Genomic DNA, 22,509 nt, shown 5'->3' with positions numbered 1-22,509 from the left:
CAGATTTGTAAATTCAAGACTTTAAAGATTTTTAAGACCCTGCGGGAACCCTGACTTCACACACTGTAGTGAGGTAGAGTGGGGTCTGGACAGGGTGTGCTCCTAATATGGCAGCTTTTAATTGTGTTTGTTGTGTTAAATGCTGAAATAATCAGTCGGAGTATGACTCACCTGCATGATCTGGTCGCCTTCTTTCATACCCTTTTCGTACGCAGGACTGTTTGGCTGAACTCCACCCACAAAGATACCGACATCGTTACCTCCGACGAGCCTCAGACCAACGCTGCCCTCCTTCAAAAATGACACCGTGTGTAGATCGGAGCTGTACCTGAGAAAGACAGAGACAACATTTGATCAGCATCTCCAATACTGCTGCTCTGATCCACAATGCATCTGAATGAATCAACACTTGTGAATGAACTTTACTCACCCTGGATTAGATGTTGGGTAAGAGTCTGGAGGTAGTGAGTAGATGGGCTCCTCTGCAGGCTTAGCTGTTCAAAGATACATAAACTGTGAGACTACGCTCCACTGATATGAATATTTTGTATTTAAACCCCCACCCCCCATTTTGGACCTGCTGATTGGTCCTCCTTCTGTCCTGCCTTCTTTGTCATCCCTCATTCATCCATACAGTTGTCAAAGTGTTTATTATACAGGGTGGGGAAGCAAAATTTACAATGAACATTTAGTTGTTTTTTCTCAGCAGGCACTACGTCAATTGTTTTGAAACCAAACATATATTGATGTCATAATCATACCTAACACTATTATCCATACCTTTTCAGAAACTTTTGCCCATATGAGTAATCAGGAAAGCAAACGTCAAAGAGTGTGTGATTTGCTGAATGCACTCGTCACACCAAAGGAGATTTCAAAAATAGTTGGAGTGTCCATAAAGACTGTTTATAATGGAAAGAAGAGAATGACTATGAGCAAAACTATTACGAAAAAGTCTGGAAGATACTATTAAAGAAGAATGGGAGAAGTTGTCAGCCGAATATTTGAGGAACACTTGCGCAAGTTTCAGGAAGCGTGTGAAGGCAGTTATTGAGAAAGAAGGAGGACACATAGAATAAAAACATTTTCTATTATGTCAATTTTCTTGTGGCAAATAAATTCTCATGACTTTCAATAAACTAATTGGTCATACACTGTCTTTCAATCCCTGCCTCAAAATATTGTAAATTTTGCTTCCCTACCCTGTATAGTTCCATAGATAGTAGATGTTTCTATTATTGGTACTAACAGTTACAGTAATAGTATATCCACTGTTAATACTTGTATTTGTAGTAGTAGTATTAACAGTTATGGACGTTTGTTCTAGTTATTGGTAATTATACTAACACCAGCTGTTCTACTTTTTAATAGTTCAAGTTCAGTTAACTGTGCATCCATGTCACCCCCCCGCCAAAGTGTCAGTTTAATTTTAACTTAATTTTAATGAAGACATTTTTGTAATACCAGGTGATTTCATGTATAGAACATGTTTGAACCAAAAGAATGTCATTAATTCTTCTTCTCTCTCTTCCTTTACCCTCTCTCTTTAACCCCAGCTGGTCCTTTACAGACAGAACACTTTGAATTTTGGTCCTCATCCTTTTTGTCCATAGTAATGTCCACCGAGTCCAGGCTAAGGCTGGTTCAGTGGCTGGTCTGAGCCTGGACTCTGTGGACATTACTGTGGACAAAAAGGATGAGGACCAAAATTTGAACTGTTCTGTCTGTAAAGGACCATTTGCTCCATAGTATCTTTAATGGATTTAGAGCTCCTTTAGTGAGTGAATAGTGATGCTGAATAGTTCTACTGAACATCTTAGGAACTCTTTGGTTCCTGCTGTTGTGTGTATTTATAGAGAACTTCATTTGAAACTGCTATTGGACTTTTGCACTGATGTTACACAAGGGTCTGTAGCAGAGTCCAGAATGATGATGTGTTTTTAGTACTGTGTGATGAGTGTTATGAGTCCATGGCATTTTAATTTCCCCATTTGGGGATTAATTAAATGATCCATCCATCTATCCATCTAGGTAGACGACCATCCTCCAGGAGTTAAGGCCTGCTCTAGGTTTCTGCCTGTTAAAGGAAGTTTTTCCTCGCCACTGTCACCAAGTGTTTGCTCCTGGAGGATTCTGTTGGGTTTCTGTAAACTGGCTTGAGAGTCTGGTTTCAACCTGCTCTACATGTAAAGTGTCACAAGATAACTTTTGTTATGATTTGGCGTTATATAAATAAAATTTGATTGATTTTTTACTGCTTTATTAATATATTCTACTTATATTATTTATTGCTTTTATCTCTTCACGCTTACCTTCCTTTTTTGCTAGTGTTTTTTCAAGAGTGCTTTTTTTTGCAACTGAGCTATTGTGACCATTTAATTTCCCTTGTGGATCAATAAAGTTTGTCCAAGTCTAAGTCTAATTTTCTCCCTGGGTGCTTGATATGCCAACCCCACTGGTCTTAGTCTGCAGTGTGTGGTGTGTTCCTGCATGTTCTAGTGATGGGTTAAATGCAGAAGGTCAATTCTGGTGTGTGGTGCATGTCTACGTGTGTGATCTATATACTGAGAAAATAAAAAAACTTAAAAAAAAAAAACCTAAATAAATAATAACAATAACAACAACCACACAAATGCAAACCAAGTAACCAAAGCCCCGAAGTGGATTCTTTCACTCTACATAAAATGTCTGAAATACTGTGAATTAGCTCCAAAAACAGTTACTTATTAACCAAATAGACAATGATTAAACTGAGAACTTATTTCTTTCTTTTAATATCAACTGAAAACAGCAGGAAATACTGCTTAGAGTACTTTTATTGATTGCAAACAAAGTAATAACAACCTCCTGGTTAAAGCCACAACCCCCCACAATAGTCCAATGGAGGGACAGAATTCAGGATGTATACAACATGGAATATACCACTGCAGTGTTACAAATGAAAAGAGAAATATTTATGAACAACTGGACCCACATTAAGTCACATTTTAATTTGATGTAAGTGTTGTTGCTTTTCATTGTTGTTGCTGTTGTGGATTTCTATTTTGTTCTATCTCAGATTCTGAAAGAATGTCAAGGTTCTACCATGTTGTATTTTAATGGCTGATGTTGATCTCTCCTGAATATTGTGGTCCCTGTGGCCTTGGACTTGAAACAACCATGGACTACTACCCCCATTAAGACTGAGATGTATATGTGTATGTGTGTGTGTGTGTGTGTGTGTGTATATATACACACACACATATATTTCTGTTATATAATGATTTGTTACAATGCACTGTATGGCTACACATATGAAATCTAAATAAAAAGAAGTTCAAAAAAAAAAAAAAAACAGCAGGAAATGAGCCTTACAATAGAGTGGTGGGTTGCTCTTCACTGAAATCCCAGACCTCAGGGTGCCGGTTCCATTGGCAGCACGGGGAGCCCTGTAGGGAGAGTACAGGGATAACGGTGCATAAAAAGACGTAAAACAGCAAATATCAAAAGAGCTCATGTGTGTTTGATGAAGTTGGTGTACCTGCGGTGGGTGTCCTCCCGCTCTGAGCTCCCGGACCGCCTGAGGTGTGAAAGCTGATCTGACTCTGAGGAATCTGCACAAGGTGAAGACACAATAACAAAGCCTACGTTTAACTTTTACGGTTCTAAAATTACACAGAAACACAGGGGGAATGATGATGAGTGTGTGATTCAGATGAACCCACTGACCGTCGGGTGGGGGTCTGACAGGTGAGGGGGCTCGTGGAGGAGGCTCCTGCCTAACAGCGACTGAAGTGGACTTCAACTCGGGAAGAACTCTGGGAGAAGAAACCGAAAAATAAATGCTTGAGCTTTGTTATTATATACAAAGAGAAGAACCAGGGAACTGTGTCAGTCAGGATATCAAATGCATTTTTTCGTACAGGATGTCCTGCTACGTGCATGTTTACGCATTGTTGTATGATAAGTGTGTATATGTGCGTTTCTTGTAAAGCAGAGGAACCAGTCTGGCATCCTGTCAGTGTCTTTTTACATATCCTCACATGATGCAGAAACCCTCAATGTGTGCTTTCATTTGTCAAACGCCGTCTGTTCAGATACTGCAGACAGAAAACTCAGAGAGTCTGTGTGACCTGAAATCATTTTATGATCTAGACACTGACAAACGTTCAAGAAATAATATTCAATTCAATATTAGGGTCTGCTCCAAAATTATAGGAGTCCAACGAAAAGACCTGAATTCTTTATGGAAGACGCAGGTGGTGCAGAAAGCCTGGAGAATCATAAGCAATGAAGACCATGTTCTCAAAGACAGGTTTACTTTAATGCTGTCAGGGAGACGTTACTATATCTCAGAGGAGAACAAATATATAATATATAAAAAGAAAAAAGGAAATCTTTATATACACAAACTCATTTATTCCCTCTGCTATCATGCTGCTGGGTTGTAGTGTGATTTATCCATTTATCTATCTATACTTGCGGAAAAAATTATTAGACCACCCCTTGTTTTCTTCAATTTCTTGTTCAGTTTAATGCTTGATACAACTAAAGGTACATTTGTTAGGACAAATATAATGATAACAACAAAAATACCTCAGAGTTTAATTTAAGAGCTGAGATCTATCCATTTTCCATGTTTTCTTGATAATACCCAAAATCACTTAAGTTCTTCCACTAATATCTATGGCATTGTACTGACAAAAACAGTGCTTTTGGGCATTTTGTTTTCTTTTGTCCGTTTTAGTCACATGATTCACACAGGAATTAGTACTTAATTGCATAACCATTGTTTTTGATGACTTTTGATGGTCTAATAATTATTTCTGTGACTGTATCTATCTGTCTATGGTTTCTATGAATACACTGCTTGTTTACTGTCAACAGACTTAGTTGGGGTTAAATTTAGACCCTCAGGAGTCCTCTGTAGAGTTCAAGTGTAGGTTTCTGCTTGTAGTAAAAGACTTTTACAGTCTGGAATGAGAGAGCACTGTATGTGAATGAAACATGAAACCTTTGAGCAAACAATGTGCTTCTTACAGTTGTGTTTCTGAATACTAGCCATTTGTGATATCTGAGACAGACCGACATGTAGCAGGTATGAGATCCCACCTGATGCGATTGTTGGGCTTGTTGGAGTTTGTGCTGTCTGTAGAGTCTCGGCGAGGAACCGATGCATAACTGGCCTCCGATTCAGACCCTGAGGGAGCTGTGAAGATCAAATAAATAATGTCTGAGGTCAGAGAACACATTACTAAGACTTATTCAACTTCAGCACATCATTCTAAATGAATTTGGACTGAATTCAGCACACTTTAGTAAGAGAAAAAAAATTTAACAGCGGACATGACAAAAGCACACCTTTCACCAGTGGATTGCTGGCAGTGATGCTGGGTGGGTTGCTCCATCGTGGAGGCTCCACCTGGGGCTGCAGGGAAACATCAGGAAGGACTCTGGAAGAAAAGAGAGGGAGGCGGGAGTGAGGGAGGAGGAAGACAACAAATCTGAGTTACGTTTGGCGAGGGGGGGAGCTGTGGCTGATATGATTATAGAATAGAGGAGGAGACTGAACTGTTGAATATTCACCTTAGCACCTCCAGGGAAGTTCTCTCTGAGTTGGATAACTGCTTTGTGACCCATCAAAATTAATCACTGACATTAGTCGTCTTGTTGTTTACTATGGATTTCATGCTATATAAAACATGCAGATTTTCATCAAATAAGGGAACTTTACTCTGGTGTTGTTTGATCAGTATATGGTTTTATGATATTCAAGTGTCCTCTGTTTAATCAGCACTTAGCCACATACAGGAGAGGGTCATGTTCAGTGCAAGTCATTTTTATTTCATTTGACACAAAATGCCAACAAAAACACAAAACAATGTATACAGTCAAACTCAAAACTGAAGCAAAACCAAAGTAGCAAAACAAGGCTCAAGGCAAACAATGAGCAAATCAATAAAAATCATGACACACAGAGGGGTAACTGTAAATTTAAAATGCATATAAAAACTTCAGATTAGCTAATGGAAATAAGGGGAGAGCCGTGCACGGTCTGCTCAGTGTCCCGGTCCATGGAAGGGGGTGGGGGTTTGGAGGTTGGGGTGGGGTGGACCTTCATCTGTACCTGTATCTGCTGTACGAGTCCTGACTGTGTGAGGTGCTCTGCCTCGGAGGAGGCCCCGAGCTGCCGTCGGACTCAGATTCAGAGTCTGAGGAGAAAGAACAGCACAAAATTATTATTTGAAGTGCATAGAATAAAAAATTTTAACATTTTATTTCTGGTACAAAAATAAAAACAACACTGAAAAACTTTTAAAAATGGTTTATGATTGAAGTTCATCTATACTGAGCATATTTATGTTCAGTGTACTGAACTCATCTGTATTTAACTTTACAGACCTGTTCAGCAGTAAACATCATACTAATATGAACAAGTATGCAAATATTGTCAGGGATGTGTTAGACACCATCCAGGATGTGTAGTGTCACTAAACAGTTACCCTGTATGTGTGTGTGTGTGTGTGTGTATGCACTGACCAGGGGGAGGAACTCTGACAGGGGAGTTGACCCTCCTTAGTGGCTCATTTCTAATGGGAATAGGAGACGCTCTCATCCCTGCCTGGGGCAGATCAGGAAGAACCCTAAAGGAAGATAGAAGAATAAGAAGAAAATTAGGAGAAATGATGATAATGTTAATAAGGATGAAATGAAAGATGCTGCAGCTTATCGTCTCCAACTGTAACGTAATCATGACTAATGAGAAGATCTTAAACCACAGTATCAGAACAGGCCAGCTGAACACTTTTATTCCATAACAACAGACAGCTGACCTTAACAGGATTTCATTCCTAATTTTCTAAGTTTCAGTGAAATTGGGCTTCATCCGTACTTGTATCTGCTGTCTGGGCGGGGGCTGTCCCTGTGTGGTGGAGGGGAGGCACTGCGGTCTGAGTCTGACTCAGACACTGGTCTACGAGGCCGTGATGCTGATGAAGATGGGCGGGGGGTGGTCCAGTTGTGGGGTACGGGAGAGGATTTGGGGTTGGGCAGGGTGGACATCCCAGACAGGCTTCTGGAGAAAAAACAAAACCAAAATGTTTTTGTTAACATGTGTTATTAGTTATTAGCATTTAGATTGAGCTCTCATTGGTTGTAGGGTTTATGTTAGAGGAACTGGTCTTTAATAGTGATACAAGGCAACAGGAATAATATTTATTTTAAGTATGTGGTCATACTGCACTGTCAGCCATAGTATTTTGCTTGTAGAATATACCATGCTTAGATCAGAAATAAATGATATAAGTTGACAAAATGACCAGCTCCAGCTTTACATGGTAAATGCAGGTTTTAGGGTAAGTTCTATGTTCTGCTTCCACTGGACGATGTGAGAGTTTTAGTAAAGGTGGGATTGACACAATGCGTTTACCTCAGTCAGTCTCAACACATGGACAGTAAGCGTCTCTGTCCATAGTTCTATGTTCTTTGTCTGAATGTGAGATCAAATCACAGTCAGGGTAACATGGTCTTACTTGTATTTGCTGGAGTGATCCTTTGCGTCAGAACTCTCTCTCCTGGCAGGAGGAGGAGAGGCACTGCGGTCTGACTCAGACTCCGATGGGGCTGAAAAACAAAACTGAAAGTTAACAAATGTCTTCATGGTTATTTAGTGTCATTATAACATCTACGTGTCCTGCATTAACTTAATCGTACTGTATAAAGGACTTCTATACCTTCTCATTTTCACTCTCAATGTAAATTATATCAGGTTCTCTGTGTAATGCATATCTCTGGGAGAAAATGTTGGTTCTGTGGAGTACTGACCTCTGCGAGGAGCGTAAGCAGCTCTGGCTGGAGGTCGACTCAATGTGGATCGCACAGGTGAAGCATCCCGAGACTTGGATGGCGGAGGTTCAGCTCTTGTTCTGGGTTAAAAGATACAAAATTCTTAAGTGCTTTAATTCACAAGTTTTTGTTTTTTTTTCTTTCTTTTTTTGGTTTACACATAAACTAAATGAATACCATGCACATATTATAACCAAATCAATGTTATTTACTGTAAGTCTGGTCACACATGGTAAAATTACCTAAATGCACCTGGATTTGATAATGTGAGTTTAACACACACAACAAATGATAAAGAACTACACTTAAATCTAACTACTGTTAAGAGCAAACATCCCCTATTTAGGAAATGAATTTAACAGCTCAAAGGTCAAACAGGTTTTTTGTGAAGTGAACAGAATAAGAAACACAGAGCTATAGGTGTATTGTTTAAGAAGTGGGGTGCACCTGCGTGTACGTTTTTCTCGGGTGGGTTGACGTGGCACTCTGTGAGGGGGCATGTCGTCATCAATGTCTGAAATGTCTGATGGGAAATAGAAAAGAAGCACAATTAACAAGGCCACAGATGTTTTCCATGGAGGACTCCAACCTTTCATCTGTGATTCTTCTCCACCTCTGTCTTACCCTCCAGCTCTGAGCTGCTGCCTCGGCGTCTGTCATCGTCACTGTTGGGGGCGCTGTCCTCCACCTCTGGGATGCTGACCAGAAACTTGCGGTCATCCCTGAGGACCGTCATGGTCAGTTTGCCCCTGCTCTTCTCCACCAGGTGTTTGGTCTCCAGCAGAGACAGATTCTCTGTCGTCATACCATTAATCTGGAGAGAGCAGAAAAAACAAACATCCAAGCCTTTCAAACCCACAATCATGTTGTTAGAGGAGACAGAAGTACACTAGAGACTGACGCCAGATCAGTCCACTGAATATTTGGGCTTTACCTTGAGAATAAGGTCTCCTTCCTGTAGCGTTCCTTCCTTTGCAGCCAGGCCAGTATCTGTCATGTGTTTGATAAAGATCTGACTGCCCAACTTCAATCCATACTCTGAAGACAAAAACCCAATAAGAAATCAGGACATCATCAAGTGAAAAAGTAAATGGAGATTACTAATACCCCCACCTGGTCACACAACACTTTGCCCCTCCTGCTCTCTGCCCACCCAGGAATTCATTTTGAGTCTTAACTTTCAATCTTTTAAAAAAGTTGTCCAAGATTTGTAAAAAATAAATAAATAAATAAATAAAAAAACTTAAAAATTCAGCAAACAAACTGTGCACTGCATCTCTCCTAGTAGTAAAGAACATGTGTGAACTTTGAAAAGAATCTGGTGAATAGTGTCTGAGAAATGGGATGGACAAAATCTTGGATGGAAAAAAAAAGATAAGATGTGAAAAGATGTGTCTACGTAATCTGTGTGTCCTGAAATCTATGTACTTCAGGAGCAACCTCAGTTCACTTTCTCCACTTCCTGAGGTCTTACCATCTGTGATTCTCTTTTTAATAAGCGTAGTCCTGATGGGTTTGTCTGAGACGTTGTTGTGTGGCAGCCTTTTGTACCCTGAAGACATCAGAGGTGCGTGTCCGTTACGGTCAGGTGATGCGCTTCGGGCTCGGTACCGGTTGAAGTCTCGATTGTCGCTACCATCAGAATAGCGTCGTGTTCTTCTAGGAGGGTCCTGGTCGAGCAGGTTGGAGTGGGAGGCGGCCCGACTCGGCCTGGTGGTTGCTGGGATTTGGATCTTTCGGGGGCGTTTCACTGTCTGGACAGATAGAGCGGACAAGGGATTTCAATTTATAGTGTTGTGCAAATTCATTAAGCAGCACAAAACACTGATACAGGAATATGATGAATTGTTAAATACTTACAAAATATTACTTCATACTAGCACCAATAACTATTTTTATTTAAAACATGCATGTGCTCTAAATGAATTCCACTACTTCAAAAATAATGGGACGTGCACTTAAACATTTGTGAAATGAACACCACACAGATTTTGGCTTTTTTAGTGGTATCTCCAATAGTACCTCTACAAGGTTTCCCCTTAATATTATTTCATGAATGGTTCGAAGGCACAAGCATCTACTAGAACACAAGGATGAACCGAAAAGATGTTTTTTTGGGGAGGTCTAATTCAGAGAAGTGTGTGAGTAATTCAGAGAAGTGTGTGTGTAGATTATGATACAAAGACAGTGGACGCATGGCTGTGTTTGTTCTTCAGCTGCATAAATATCTGATGAGTCATACATGATTGACTGTATCCAGTATTGTAGAATCATTCCATCATGATACCAGTGTAAATGTTTAATGAGTTACTCTGTGACTGTGGTTTAGCTTCATACTCACTATGTTAGCAGTCTTGCCACATGACTTGAGAGTCTGAATGGTGTAGTTGGAGTGGACATTCTCCATGGACACCCCATTCACCATGACTATTTGATCTTTGTGGCTGTGGAGTACAAGAAAACACATGATTAAAAACATCTGTTGGTGGATTTATCTACTTTGTGCGTCTTTATCTGTCCGTTAAATGTATATGCATACAGACAGATGATCTGATGAAAATCACGCATCAGAACACTGTCAACTTACAAAAGCCGCCCCATAGCCGGTCCATTGGGCAACACATCTGAGACCACCACAGCTGTATCCCCGGTGTCTGGGTGAGGCTTCTCCTTGCCTCCCGATAAGGCAAATCCAAACCCCACTTTGGGATCCTGCCATCATTAGAGAAAGAGTTCAAATGAGATGGACGGAAACAGACAGCGAGGACACAAAAGCATAAGATGGAGAGAAGGAATGCAGGAAAAGTAGGTGTGTGTCGTAGATAGAGAGATAGAGGGAGAAAGAGCACATTCCAGCTGGGTTCAGTTCAGTATGTGGCAGGACAGTGAGGAGCCAGCTGGTGCAAAGAGGTGCAGCAGGGTGTGTCACAATGAATTCCTCCTAGAGTCTGTGCTGTGAAACCGAGAGGTCTGAAGCACAGTCCGACGCAACCCCCGCCAAGTCCTCCACAATACCCTCAGAAAACAACAGTGAAGCTGCTTCTGTGCCATAACATCATGCTTCCACTTTCACTGCTTTTGCTTACCAGCACAAACCAAACACAACGAAAGCACAAGTGGCCTTTTTACGTTTATTAACTTTATTTTATTTCATGTATATCTTTAAACAAACATCTTAATCACATCCCCATACACACTCACTGTTGAACCTAAACATATCTTACTTTGATTATTTGAAACAATCACTTACTTTGTTTAGTGTTATTGTATGTTGCTCCCATATCGTTAACTCCTCCATGCCTGGTTTCTGAAAAGAGAAGAAAAATCATGAGAGATATTCTAAAAATTTAGCTAATAAATGCTGGTTTGACTATATTAAATCATATATAATTAGTCCTATGTGGGATTAATTAATGCAGATCCCTTACAAGCTTTACAGTTGAGCTTAAGCCAAGCAAGAAGAGTGTGTACAACTCAGGCTGATTTCTACATGCTCTCACCTGTCGCAATCCTGCCTGACTGGTATGGAGGAGGGGCTACCTGCTCTGTTACACTCCTGTGTCCCCGTAGTGCTGACAACATGCAACACCCACAGCTTATTCAGTACGGCAGCACACAGATAAAAACAGAGACGCCTGCTTCGACAGACACACTGTGCCTGTTGTATGCGACACATTTCTGTGTGTGAGTCTTTGTAAACAGTCCCAATCAAATCAGTCAGTCCTGCAGGCCACTAATAAACTACAGTCGGTCTCAAGAGTGCAAGCATTTCTTTTATAGATATAGCAGCTGTATTCACACCTTCATATCCCACAGAGGCCAGTATGTCCATCAGAGATTATCAGAAAGACATAAATGCCATCATAATTCATTCAGACTGTAAGAGGAAATCAGTATGAGAGCGCCAGAGTATCCAGCTAAACCCGTTTACACAAACTACACATTTCCTTCCTTCATTGTGGTCAAAATGCATTCACTCTTGTTGTAAAACATCTTTTTTCCAGTGATGCTGTAATGCTTGAACTAGCAATTAACAAACTAACCTTTGCTTGCAGCACTAACATAACCACATACCTCTCATGGTTTTCATTTTCCACATACTGGTGCATTTCAAAACCAAACCCACAAAAATGCGCGGGTTGGTCATTGACTACTTTCATTGTGTAAGGAAGAATTTCTTACACCACCAGTCAGAAACAGAGCAGTAGTGCCTCCTACAGACCAGACAAAGACTAGACAAATCCTGTGCTTTATGTTTTATGGAGCAGAGCGTTGTCCGTTCACACTCCCCAACAGTAGGCGGTGGTAATGAGCAGAATTGCTAATTAACATCAGATACTTCAAAATGTAAAAGAAGACCAAAAAGTTTCTATTCAAATATTAACCAACTGTAACAGACATGATTTTACCTACATCAAGGACAAAAACTTAAGTGTGTTTAATGCTTGAATAAGTGACTGAATGCACTTTTAACTTTAGTACACACTTAAGTTTTAGTTGAAATGTACCTAATCTGTATTATAAAAGCCAAGTGGCCTCTGTATGCGAGTATGTGTATGTGTGTCTGCTTTATAACTGATAAAGTGGACAGAGCTACTCTGCCTTTTGGAGTATTTAAGTATTTTGGGTCAAGGATCAGACAGGCGAAAACAGCTTATGTATACGACCAATACTTTTGGAGTTATTAGTGGTTTTTAAAATTACAATGGGTTTACAGGCGGCCTGCGGAGGAGTCCATTCACAGCCGCAAACAGGGGGGCTGGATCTGGATCAACAGAACCACTGGGACATGATGGGAGAACCTGGTCCAGCTGTGATCACACACAAACAAGGTCAGTCTGGTTCTTACTGTGGCATGGTTCAACTCCGCCGGTCCCCAGTCAGACCCGGCCCTGGTCAGACCCCCTCTCCCCTCCCAGACACAGGATGGCAGTGACTCACAATAAACCGCCATATTCAGTGACAGTGTTGTGTCTCTGGTCCGCGTCGATGTCAATACCAAACAAACTGAGGGCCATTATATTTCTTCCTAATCTGTGTGTTACACCAGTAAGCTTAGCTCAGCTCCCCATTTTATCACCTCTACTGCTTCTAGAACCCGTGGATTCCCTCAGGTTAATGCAGTTCCAGTGCGGTTAAGACTGTTAAAGGGAATGTTTCCCTCTTTAGTATCAGTACCTGCTGGTCATTTTGGTTCATCATTGAACTTGTCTTCTATGTTTTCATACTGTGATATTCTGTATTATCTCATGTTCAAAACACAACATCTTTTCATTAAATAAATTTGAGAAGTTTAACTTTTATCAATTTGGGTTGGAGCTTGTCATTGAGGGGTGATAGTGGGTCCTGAAGGCAGACCAGTTGAGAACCACTGCTATAGACCATCTCTTTCTCTTCCTATCTTTCCTGTCTCAGTTAAAACCTTAAATAGTAGAGTGTAAAAAAACAAACCATGAACTGCTGATTCTAAAGCCTGGAAAGGATTATCTAGGTCACATATCAAGGACAACCTACTGACAGTTAAGTATGTTGGCGGCATCTCGTAGGTGATTTTTACAACTTTATAACCTGCCGAGCATCAAACCTGCCGTCACACCCCAAACTCATAACTACAACATAACCAAATCAACTTCTTTACTCAGTAAAAAGGTAACAATACTAACTGAATGGAACAAATCTCACAGAAAAATGACCACAAAAATGCTGGGGGAGATAAACACGGGTACGAGTGTGCAGTGTGTGACCTGTGAACGGTAGGCCGTTTGTTGGTGCAAGTTAATAATGAACCCGAGGGAACACAAAACAGTGAACCAACATGCTTAACCAAATAAAAGTGAGTGTTGGATTTGAGTGACACGACAAGGTGTTTTAACCTAAAGGGAAACTGATATTTGCACCTGCTTCTGTTGGATAGTTTAGTTTCAAGCTTCAAGGTGTGTATCTACAGATCACCCATTGCTATTCAGTATTTTTTTTTATAAATTAAAGAGTAACTGAATTATAAACTGAAAAATACAACATAATTTTTTCACAGAGCCCCAAATTTGGAGCACTATCACTGGGAACAAGGACATTATCACAAACAGGATTAGCAAAGGGAATAAGTGACAAAAATGTTGAGCAGACAAGAGCCAACATGACTGTAAAAACAACCTGATAACTGTCCTACAATCCTGCACTGCATGGCTGTTGGGTGGACCGATATTCAAGAAAAGATCAGCTGAATCACAGTGCACTGATGGAACAGTGTTAAACATTAACTAAAACTTAACACAAGACAATATAGGTAGAACATCTTGATATAGAAAAGTACAATAGGATATGTGCTTCATTCATCATCTACCATTCAAATTACCCCCAGATATGATGCAAATATACATGATATTATCACTCCTCAGTCGAGGGAGTTTCCTAAAAATCAGTAAAACTGTTTTTAGTTGCAAAAATGACATGTCAATGAAACAGAAAGACCACTAAAATAAACATACTGGGCATAAACAGCCGATGTCAGCTGCTCACTGATGTAAAGTTGGTTCATTGTGACGCCACTGAAGCATGATGGGGTTTTTGCCTGTTGTAGTTTCCATAAATGGCTTTGTATCAAACATATTCATACAGGCTACACACTATTATCTTGTAAGACTATTAACCTCTTAATACCTGACTCTCACTCACCACATGGTCTTTGAACCTCACTTCCATTTTCCGCTGGGATTTCTAAGCTGAACAAAACACCTGTGGCCTCTGAACAGCCACCTCTTTATACTCCATACGCCATCTCCAAAAGCAAAACAATCAGAGATCTCACAGTAATTTAACTCCACGGTTACTTCCTCCCCAGATCAGCTCTGTGTGCACGATGACTGTCCAGCAGAAACCTGATCTGCAAGGAGAAATTATCTGTAATATGACCAGCTGAGCTTGTTTCTTTCTCGGTCGACAAAGAAAAAAAAAAATTTCATCCAGGAGAGAGCTCACCTGGAGCGCTCCTCCCCCTCACAGACTTTGCCCACTCTCACAGTTGCTTTAGTGCCCTTTATTGAACATGGCTTTAAGGTGGAGCCACTGTGATCTATACAAACCCCCACACATGCATAAAGACCACAGAAGTCAAGCACCTTAAATGTGACCATGGAGAGGGATACAGTTGTGATGATGTCAGTGCCAAGCGCTGAGATGCAGGAAAAACAGCAGAAACTATTTTAACAGATACTGCAATTGTGAGAATTTTTCCTGCTTTTAGTGGGAGTGGTAATTGGTCATCTTCAGTGTAATAAATACATGTTTATGTGACCATTGTTGGAGTCCTTATCAAATATGCATGTCCCCTTATGTACAAGAATATGATTTCCAGGACAGATAACGGTGGCTCGATAGCGGATTTTTAAAGAGTGATATTATATCAATAGTTCTGAACAAAAAAAAAAAAAATAGCCCATAGACCAAATTAATCAGCCAGTATCACCCTTTCAAGAGAAGAAACCTTTAATATCGTCAGTAGGAAAGTACAATCTTGACATCTAACATCCAAGTCTTCAGGATGGTTTTATCCATTATTATATGGTTTAGATACACCTAAGACAAATTATGTACCATGGACAAAGTTAACCCTTTCATGCATAGGGGTCACTACAGTGGACAGTTAATTCTACAGCCGTTCTCTTGTATATTCATGGATTTTGTTGTTTTACTTGCATATCAGCCAACACAGTGGACGCTTATGCAACACCTCATATATTACAATTCATACTATTACTGTTCCTTTTCTTGCTAAACCTGATCTGCAATAACATATTTGAGTCTAACTCAATTGCTAATCGTTATTAGACTGTAATTTAAATTTCTTTTAAAACAAAAAGTTGTTTTTTTTGTTCTTGCATATTATCTGAGTGAGTAATAACTAGTATTATAGTATGTTAAAATGTGAGGAAACATCAGATTCACAGCATTAAAAATTATTTTATTTCATAGTTTTCACACAGTATGTCAGTGAATACACGTTTGTTTGCTTCAAAAATTAAATGCACGGTGTCCATCTGAGGGGACATTTTTGCAATTCCATGAAAAGTAGTTTCATAAAAAAAAATTTCAAACACATTGTTTTTTTTTCATGCCTAAAGAGGAATAAAAACATTCAGGAAAAAAATCTTGATTTCGATAATCATAATTCATGCATGAAAGGGTTAATGTAAAATTAATGTGGAGAACATAAAACAACCTAAAATGACTTTTCCCACATCTAATAGTTGCAGACAGCCCCTTTATTTTCTTCATCCAGTCTTGTTTTTAGGCATTTTGGATGTTTTGGATGCTTTTATGCATGTGATATCAAGAGTGGTCTGAAATGATTAAAATGTTGGACCTCCAGATTCCACAAACATGCCCTTAAGTCTTCCACAAACTTGGGAAAAATGCTAAAAATCAAACAGCACCAGGGAAACATACAGCTTCACATCTGAATCAATAACTAAGTAAATAGATACATCAGTAAATCTGGAACTGAATATCAAACTAAAACTCATAATTGATAAATACATGGCCTGCAGCTTTGATTGTTGTCATCCTTGTCTTTTATTATGGTATGTTGTGAAATATTTTACCTTGGTCAAATAACAGCTCTTGCAACATAGCCTATATACTGTTATTCTAATAATATTTCAATAAACTATTCAGCTACCGTGGAAGGATTTACATAACAAAATACAAATAAGAGGCAAATATTAGCAAAAGTTGATTCCACTCACATTTTCTGTGGGGTAAAATGATGTTTACAAATAACATTTTGGCAATTTTCAATGCAAGACTTGTAATATAACATCTATAACTTAAACTATGAATTGTTAAGCGATTAATCAGGGCTCAATAATGAATGCCAATTATTAACACAAATGTAACGCTGATTTACTTTATCTTCAAGTTTTGCATTTAGTCACTTAATTTTTAACCAGAAGCTAAAAGATATGTTAACCAGGTATTGAGAAAAGCTTAAAGCACTGCCTTTCTTAGTAATGAGCGAAGCTGATCTGCAGTGATACAGTTACATTAACATGCATGTCACCTACAACTCATAAAACTCTGGTTAGTGCTGACAGTTTGTAGATAATACAGGTGAAAATACAGGTTACAGTATGCGTCCACTTACAGGCACCACCAGCAGCGGGGGTCGAGGATCCGGGGGCACAGATCCAAAGTGTTTCATAAGTTTGATCCGTTGAGCCAGATTCATGATGTGATCCTCTGGTAGAAACGCCTACTGACCAACTCACTTTGACTGATAAAGGCTCAAAATAACCACTGCAAGTCCCCAAAAGACACACAATCCACAGACAGAGGCACTTCAAATACAGACATTAAAATCCCCACACTCATTACTTTGCTGCCAACGAACAAAACCTCACGTCTATGGTTCCAGTTCTAGTTCCTGTATCTTCATTTAGTCCCGTTTTGATGCCTTCATAAGACAAGCAGGTCCACCGTCAGCGTTATGTGTGGATCTCAGTTAACTTGTAGTGTTTCCCACAAGGCAGCGGCAGCAGCAGGTCCCAGGCTGCTGGCTAAGTTTCAGTCTACTGGGTGCTATGGTTACGTCGGGGGAATGAGAGCACTGGGCTGTTAATAATTGACGGGGTGTTTTGCTATACTATAGGTCTGCTTGCCCTGAGTAAAGTTCCCTGGGTTCCTACACAGGCCACCGTTGTGTTTTTTCGGATCAGGAAATAACACCCGGGGCAACAGAGAGCTTTGATTGTATCGGGTGGTCATGGTTAACCTTTACATATTGGCTCAGTATGGGAGTGCTGCAATCTTTTTCTGTTGACTGCTGGTTATCAGTGACCTGCCTTTCAACAGAGCAGCTTGGCCTGACACTGTTAAGGAAGAGGAAGCAAAAGGATGCAGAGCAGGTAAGGCCATTCAAACACTCTAAGAATAAAAACAGCTAATGACCTCAGAATGAATAAAAACGACCTCATTAGGTTTCCATATGGGGCTGTAAAGGTAGTTAATATGAAAATAAGTGACAAAACAGATGTAAGGCCTCGGCGTCAGTTCAGCCAACTGGAACAGCTGGCTTCTGGTCAGTCAGGCCACTAGTGCTGAATTATTAATAGGTCTGAAAAAACTGAGCACAGCCAACATCCACTACTGTTACTAAAACAAACACTTGTCCAAGGTGTGCCCCCTGCAGAAGGTAAACAATCACTCATTCCTGCCTCAGTCAGAACTGTGGGCTGATCTATCAGCAGAGCTACTTCACAAACTGTGTTTTCAAGCCACTCCTGTTGGACTAGCATGCCAACAACTGACTTTTAACTTCAGAGTACCTTTTCAACCTCCTAAACTTACTAGAGGTTCACCATAAATACAGAAGCCCCCAGAGGCAAATTCCTCAAAACAACATTGTGCAAAGAAGCTACTTCAATAAATATTAATGAGTGAGACAGACACAAAGGTCTGAATGAACTTGAACACACAGTGGTTAGTGGTTAATGAGGAATACCAATGCTTTTCTGAGTAAATATACAGCTTTAGAGGACAAATACTCTGGAGGTTTACAGAGCGGTAATTACACAGGCCAGGGCTTTTCGAAGCTCCCACTCACTGAAGTGGTATGCACAGTCGACAGGGTTTAAGAGTCCTGCAAACATCCACTTCATAGAAACCTGGAAGACTGTCCTTATGTTCACTTATGGAAACTGACAATACTCAGATACATTCACAACGAACAAGTGACAACTATTTTAAGCCTTGGCTACATTTTGTTCTGTTCCTAAAATGTCCTCATGGTATCACTTGCAACGAGGAAAGCGACAAGCATGGGCGTGGCAGAATACAAGTATTACTTTTCCTTTTGTGGCTTTGTTAACCAATTGGCCTGTAAAATCCAATACATGTCAATATCAACATCTGTAGCGCACAAGCATAACTGCAGGGCAATGGAGCATATAAGTAACTACAGCATGTAACCGTAAACTGTCACAGAACAAATGTTTGGTGAGTTGATCATCGACAGAAGAAAGACATTCATCAGTGGTGGACAGAACTGTGGAAACCAAGTCTGTACTTAAGCATTTCCATTTCTGCAGTTTTTTTTTAATCTAATCCACTACTTTAAAAAATATTGTACTTTTTTACTTCCTTTTAGTTACTCTTCACTGTTTTTTTATTCTGTCCCCGTTCAGTGAAATCCTTAATTTTGGTTATTTGTATCAAACTGAAGGTGGATGAAGAATCAATCAGTCTTTTATCAGTTTAGAAAAATATCCTCCTACTTAAACTAATTAAATGCTGTAAAGCTGTCTGCTGGAAAGTACATTGTCACAAAGTTGAAAAATTGCCTGTTTTCTTTTCAATGAAAAGTTTACCTTTTTGATGATACATGGTTTTCACAGGACAGTGATGTTACAAATATGATGATCTTACACTATTAGAGATGCAGCAACTGCAAAACTCTGGGTACGACCAATATCAATAATTAAAATGACATTTTTAATCATCAATGCATTTGTTCATTGTGGTTTTTTATGTTATTTATCCAATCTTTGGTGCCTGGCAATCAAAGAGGTGTTATAATAATAGGGAAAACCCTAGTGAAGTAAGACTTACAGGGTGGGGAAGCAAAATTTACAATATTTTGAGGCAGGGATTGAAAGACAGTGTATGACCAATTAGTTTATTGAAAGTCATGAGAATTTATTTGCCACAAGAAAATTTACATAATAGAAAATGTTTTTATTCTATGTGTCCTCCTTCTTTCTCAATAACTGCCTTCACACGCTTCCTGAAACTTGCGCAAGTGTTCCTCAAATATTCGGCTGACAACTTCTCCCATTCTTCTTTAATAGTATCTTCCAGACTTTCTCATAATAGTTCTGCTCATAGTCATTCTCTTCTTTACATTATAAACAGTCTTTATGGACACTCCAACTATTTTTGAAATCTCCTTTGGTGTGACAAGTGCATTCAGCAAATCACACACTCTTTGACGTTTGCTTTCCTGATTACTCATATGGGCAAAAGTTTCTGAAAAGGTATGGATAATAGTGTTAGGTATGATTATGAAATCAATATATGTTTGGTTTCGAAACAATTGACGTAGTGCCTGCTGAGAAAAAACAACTAAATGTTCATTGTAAATTTTGCTTCCCCACCCTGTACATGTTAGATGTCCGGATTGTAGTCTCCCACCAATAATGTTAAATTTCTTGAGTGGGTGATATCGTCTGATTAATGGTCTATGGGCTTTTTCCTGCTCCAAACAATCATTTTAATGTCATTCATGACATTGTCATTGAGTTGTGTCTCAGCTGGCCTCTGTGTCATGCTGGTGGAGTTAGAGGTGGCAGGGGAGAGGGAAGTTCAGTCTTCTCACACACAGATGGATGGAAATTCAATTATTAACATTTACGGAAAAAAGTTTCATAAAAAAAACAAAAGCTAAATCCTGGCCACAACCATTGGTGAAAAGGACATTTTTAATATTATGCATTAATGTTGATCCACCCCTATATAAAATACTGCTGTAGATCAGTGGTTCCAAAAGTTTTTTCAACTTGACCCAAGATAAAAAAATATTGTCCCCCTCTTGGACCCAAATTTACAAAATTACATTTTGAATTATGCCATTTAAATAATTTTAGTCCTCTACTCCAAATTTTTGTATGACACTGTTTTCATCTTATTAGATTTTTATTGTTTTTATTGTGTCTTTTACATGTTTTTCATGTTGTTTCACCTTTCAAGACTAAGGCATCTCATTTCATTTGGCTTTGATAAGATCAAGATCTACTAACTCTTCCAGCGAACACTTGTTTACTGTATTAACTTTGAACACAAATCTGCATACTATTCTTATGCATCCTTGTCAGACAGTTGGGGAAACAGTTTTCTGTCCCATTTTGACCCTATGGTACCTGTCAGTTAAACTACACACCAGTATGTAAAATACAATACTTGGCCATTTTTGCAGGGTTAAAATGAGCATACAAATTTATTCCTCATATTTTTTCTTCAGATACATTGAGAAAATACAGGAAATATGTACATAGAGTTAAAAGTCACACAAAATCTAACCAAAATGTGTTGTGAAGGTTAAGGTGAATATTTAGTGTGACCCCTGTCCTCATGACAAGAAGCAGCACAAACTGTTAGAAACATCTGACATTTGTTGAATGAAACCTGGTATAAAACATCAGAAAGTTAAAGCAATTAATCTCCAATTGTCTGAACAAAAGAGTTTAAGACATGTTAAGTGCAAAGGGAAGTCACACAAAATACTACCTCTTTAGTTTATAGACGCTGTTTGATCCCTGAAACTTTTGTTTATAGTACTGTACATACTTCCCCTATATCCAGACACACATATAACATAACATACACAAAAATGAGGCTGTAAAACTATCACATATAGTGAAACACTGACAGGAACCATCTCACTGATCAACCTTTCACATTCCTGCTTAAATAAGGGTTGAATACATAACTTTTACTTGTAGTGGAGTAACAATACCTCTACCACAACAACATATAAATAAATAAATACCAGTGAGATAAAGTGTGAGGGGCATAGCTGAAGGCCAAATTCAGGACTCGTTTCTTTGAAAGCCACCTGATGTCACATAAGAGGAAAACAAATGAGCCCATTGTTTTGGATGGTCAACAAACAACACATCCTTATTACAGACTGGGTCGAGGTAAAGGAAGACGCAGTTGTTTGGGAATGCAGAGTCGAAACTGTTGTGAAATCTCTGGCAGGCAAGCAGAAACTTGTACGTGTGGCAGAACCAGTAAGGTGAGGAGGTTAGGGAAAGTGGGATTTGAAGCAGCTGGCAGTACCACCTACCAACACACAAACAATACACAAAACACCAACAGCTTTGGCTAACCATTCCACTAAATATGTCAGTATCTCCTATGGACGACAGCAAAAAAACGCATTAGTGAATCCTCAAAATGAAAGCACATACATTTATTTCAGGATGATAAATATCCATATAGGCAGCAGGGCTACTTGTGTTCGAAGCTAACTCCAATGCTAGCGACTAATTCTTCACTTAACTTTATTCTAGAGCGGTTTAAGTACACAACAGCACACAATAATATGTTTTCCTCTAAATATTGCCACTTTATCTATTATTAAAACGTTTCTCTCCACTTTCATATCATCCTAAACAACCTGCTGATGTGGACTGACAGCCATGCCTGCACATATCTGACAGCACAGGTGAAGCTAATTACGTACCTGTTGACGTCCTCTGTCTCTGTTCTTTCCCGCTTCTTTTACTCTTGTTAACCCGCCGTCTAAAATCCTTTTGTTAAAACTTTGTCTCTCCTGTTCTTCTTCCTGCTCGCTGTGACTGTCCTCTGGGACTATGAAAACTTTCTACTAAATCTTCCCGACTTCAGGTGAGGAGGCGTGGTATCGACGTCGAAACGTACAGGTGGGTTTCATGACGTCACCACGCCACTGTGCGTCACGAACCGGAAGTAGGTCCGTGTCGTAAATATCATAGAGAGAGCATGAGATTTTATTGATAAGTTTCTGCCTTCTGGTCCAGTTTAGCGGTGATAAGCTTTATCTATCAGTAAAGTGCAATAAATTAAACATTGAAGAAAGGGTGGGTGTTTCCTGAAACAAAAAGCAGTAACATTTTATCAGTTCACAGTCCACAAACCCTATAGCGCTGA

The 22,509-nt window shown here is 39.5% G+C and overlaps 1 protein-coding gene across 3 annotated transcripts in view; it reads right to left on the bottom strand.

Moving 5' to 3' along the window:
• The window catches only part of tjp3 (tight junction protein 3), a 32,717-nt gene extending 10,502 nt beyond the window's left edge, over positions 1-22,215 (bottom strand). The window contains exons 1-20 of one of the 3 annotated variants that reach the window (XM_030133201.1): positions 22,064-22,215; positions 11,075-11,131; positions 10,412-10,536; positions 10,166-10,268; positions 9,299-9,578; positions 8,759-8,862; positions 8,449-8,638; positions 8,272-8,347; positions 7,804-7,904; positions 7,512-7,602; positions 6,872-7,054; positions 6,520-6,623; positions 6,107-6,191; positions 5,341-5,432; positions 5,092-5,188; positions 3,709-3,797; positions 3,521-3,593; positions 3,355-3,428; positions 431-494; positions 172-328 (exon numbers count right to left, since the gene is read on the bottom strand). In XM_030133201.1, the coding sequence (XP_029989061.1) occupies positions 172-328; positions 431-494; positions 3,355-3,428; positions 3,521-3,593; positions 3,709-3,797; positions 5,092-5,188; positions 5,341-5,432; positions 6,107-6,191; positions 6,520-6,623; positions 6,872-7,054; positions 7,512-7,602; positions 7,804-7,904; positions 8,272-8,347; positions 8,449-8,638; positions 8,759-8,862; positions 9,299-9,578; positions 10,166-10,268; positions 10,412-10,536; positions 11,075-11,122 (2,136 nt within the window). In that variant the 5' untranslated portion in view covers positions 11,123-11,131; positions 22,064-22,215. The other 2 variants (XM_030133203.1, XM_030133202.1) reach the window with 2 other exon arrangements.
• Between the last annotated feature and the right edge of the window lie 294 nt (positions 22,216-22,509).

The sequence above is a fragment of the Sphaeramia orbicularis genome, chromosome 4 (assembly GCF_902148855.1).
Source record: "Sphaeramia orbicularis chromosome 4, fSphaOr1.1, whole genome shotgun sequence".
NCBI classification, from domain to species: domain Eukaryota; kingdom Metazoa; phylum Chordata; class Actinopteri; order Kurtiformes; family Apogonidae; genus Sphaeramia; species Sphaeramia orbicularis.
Note: the sequence above shows the minus strand (reverse complement) of the source record. Positions and strands in the feature narration are given on the sequence as shown.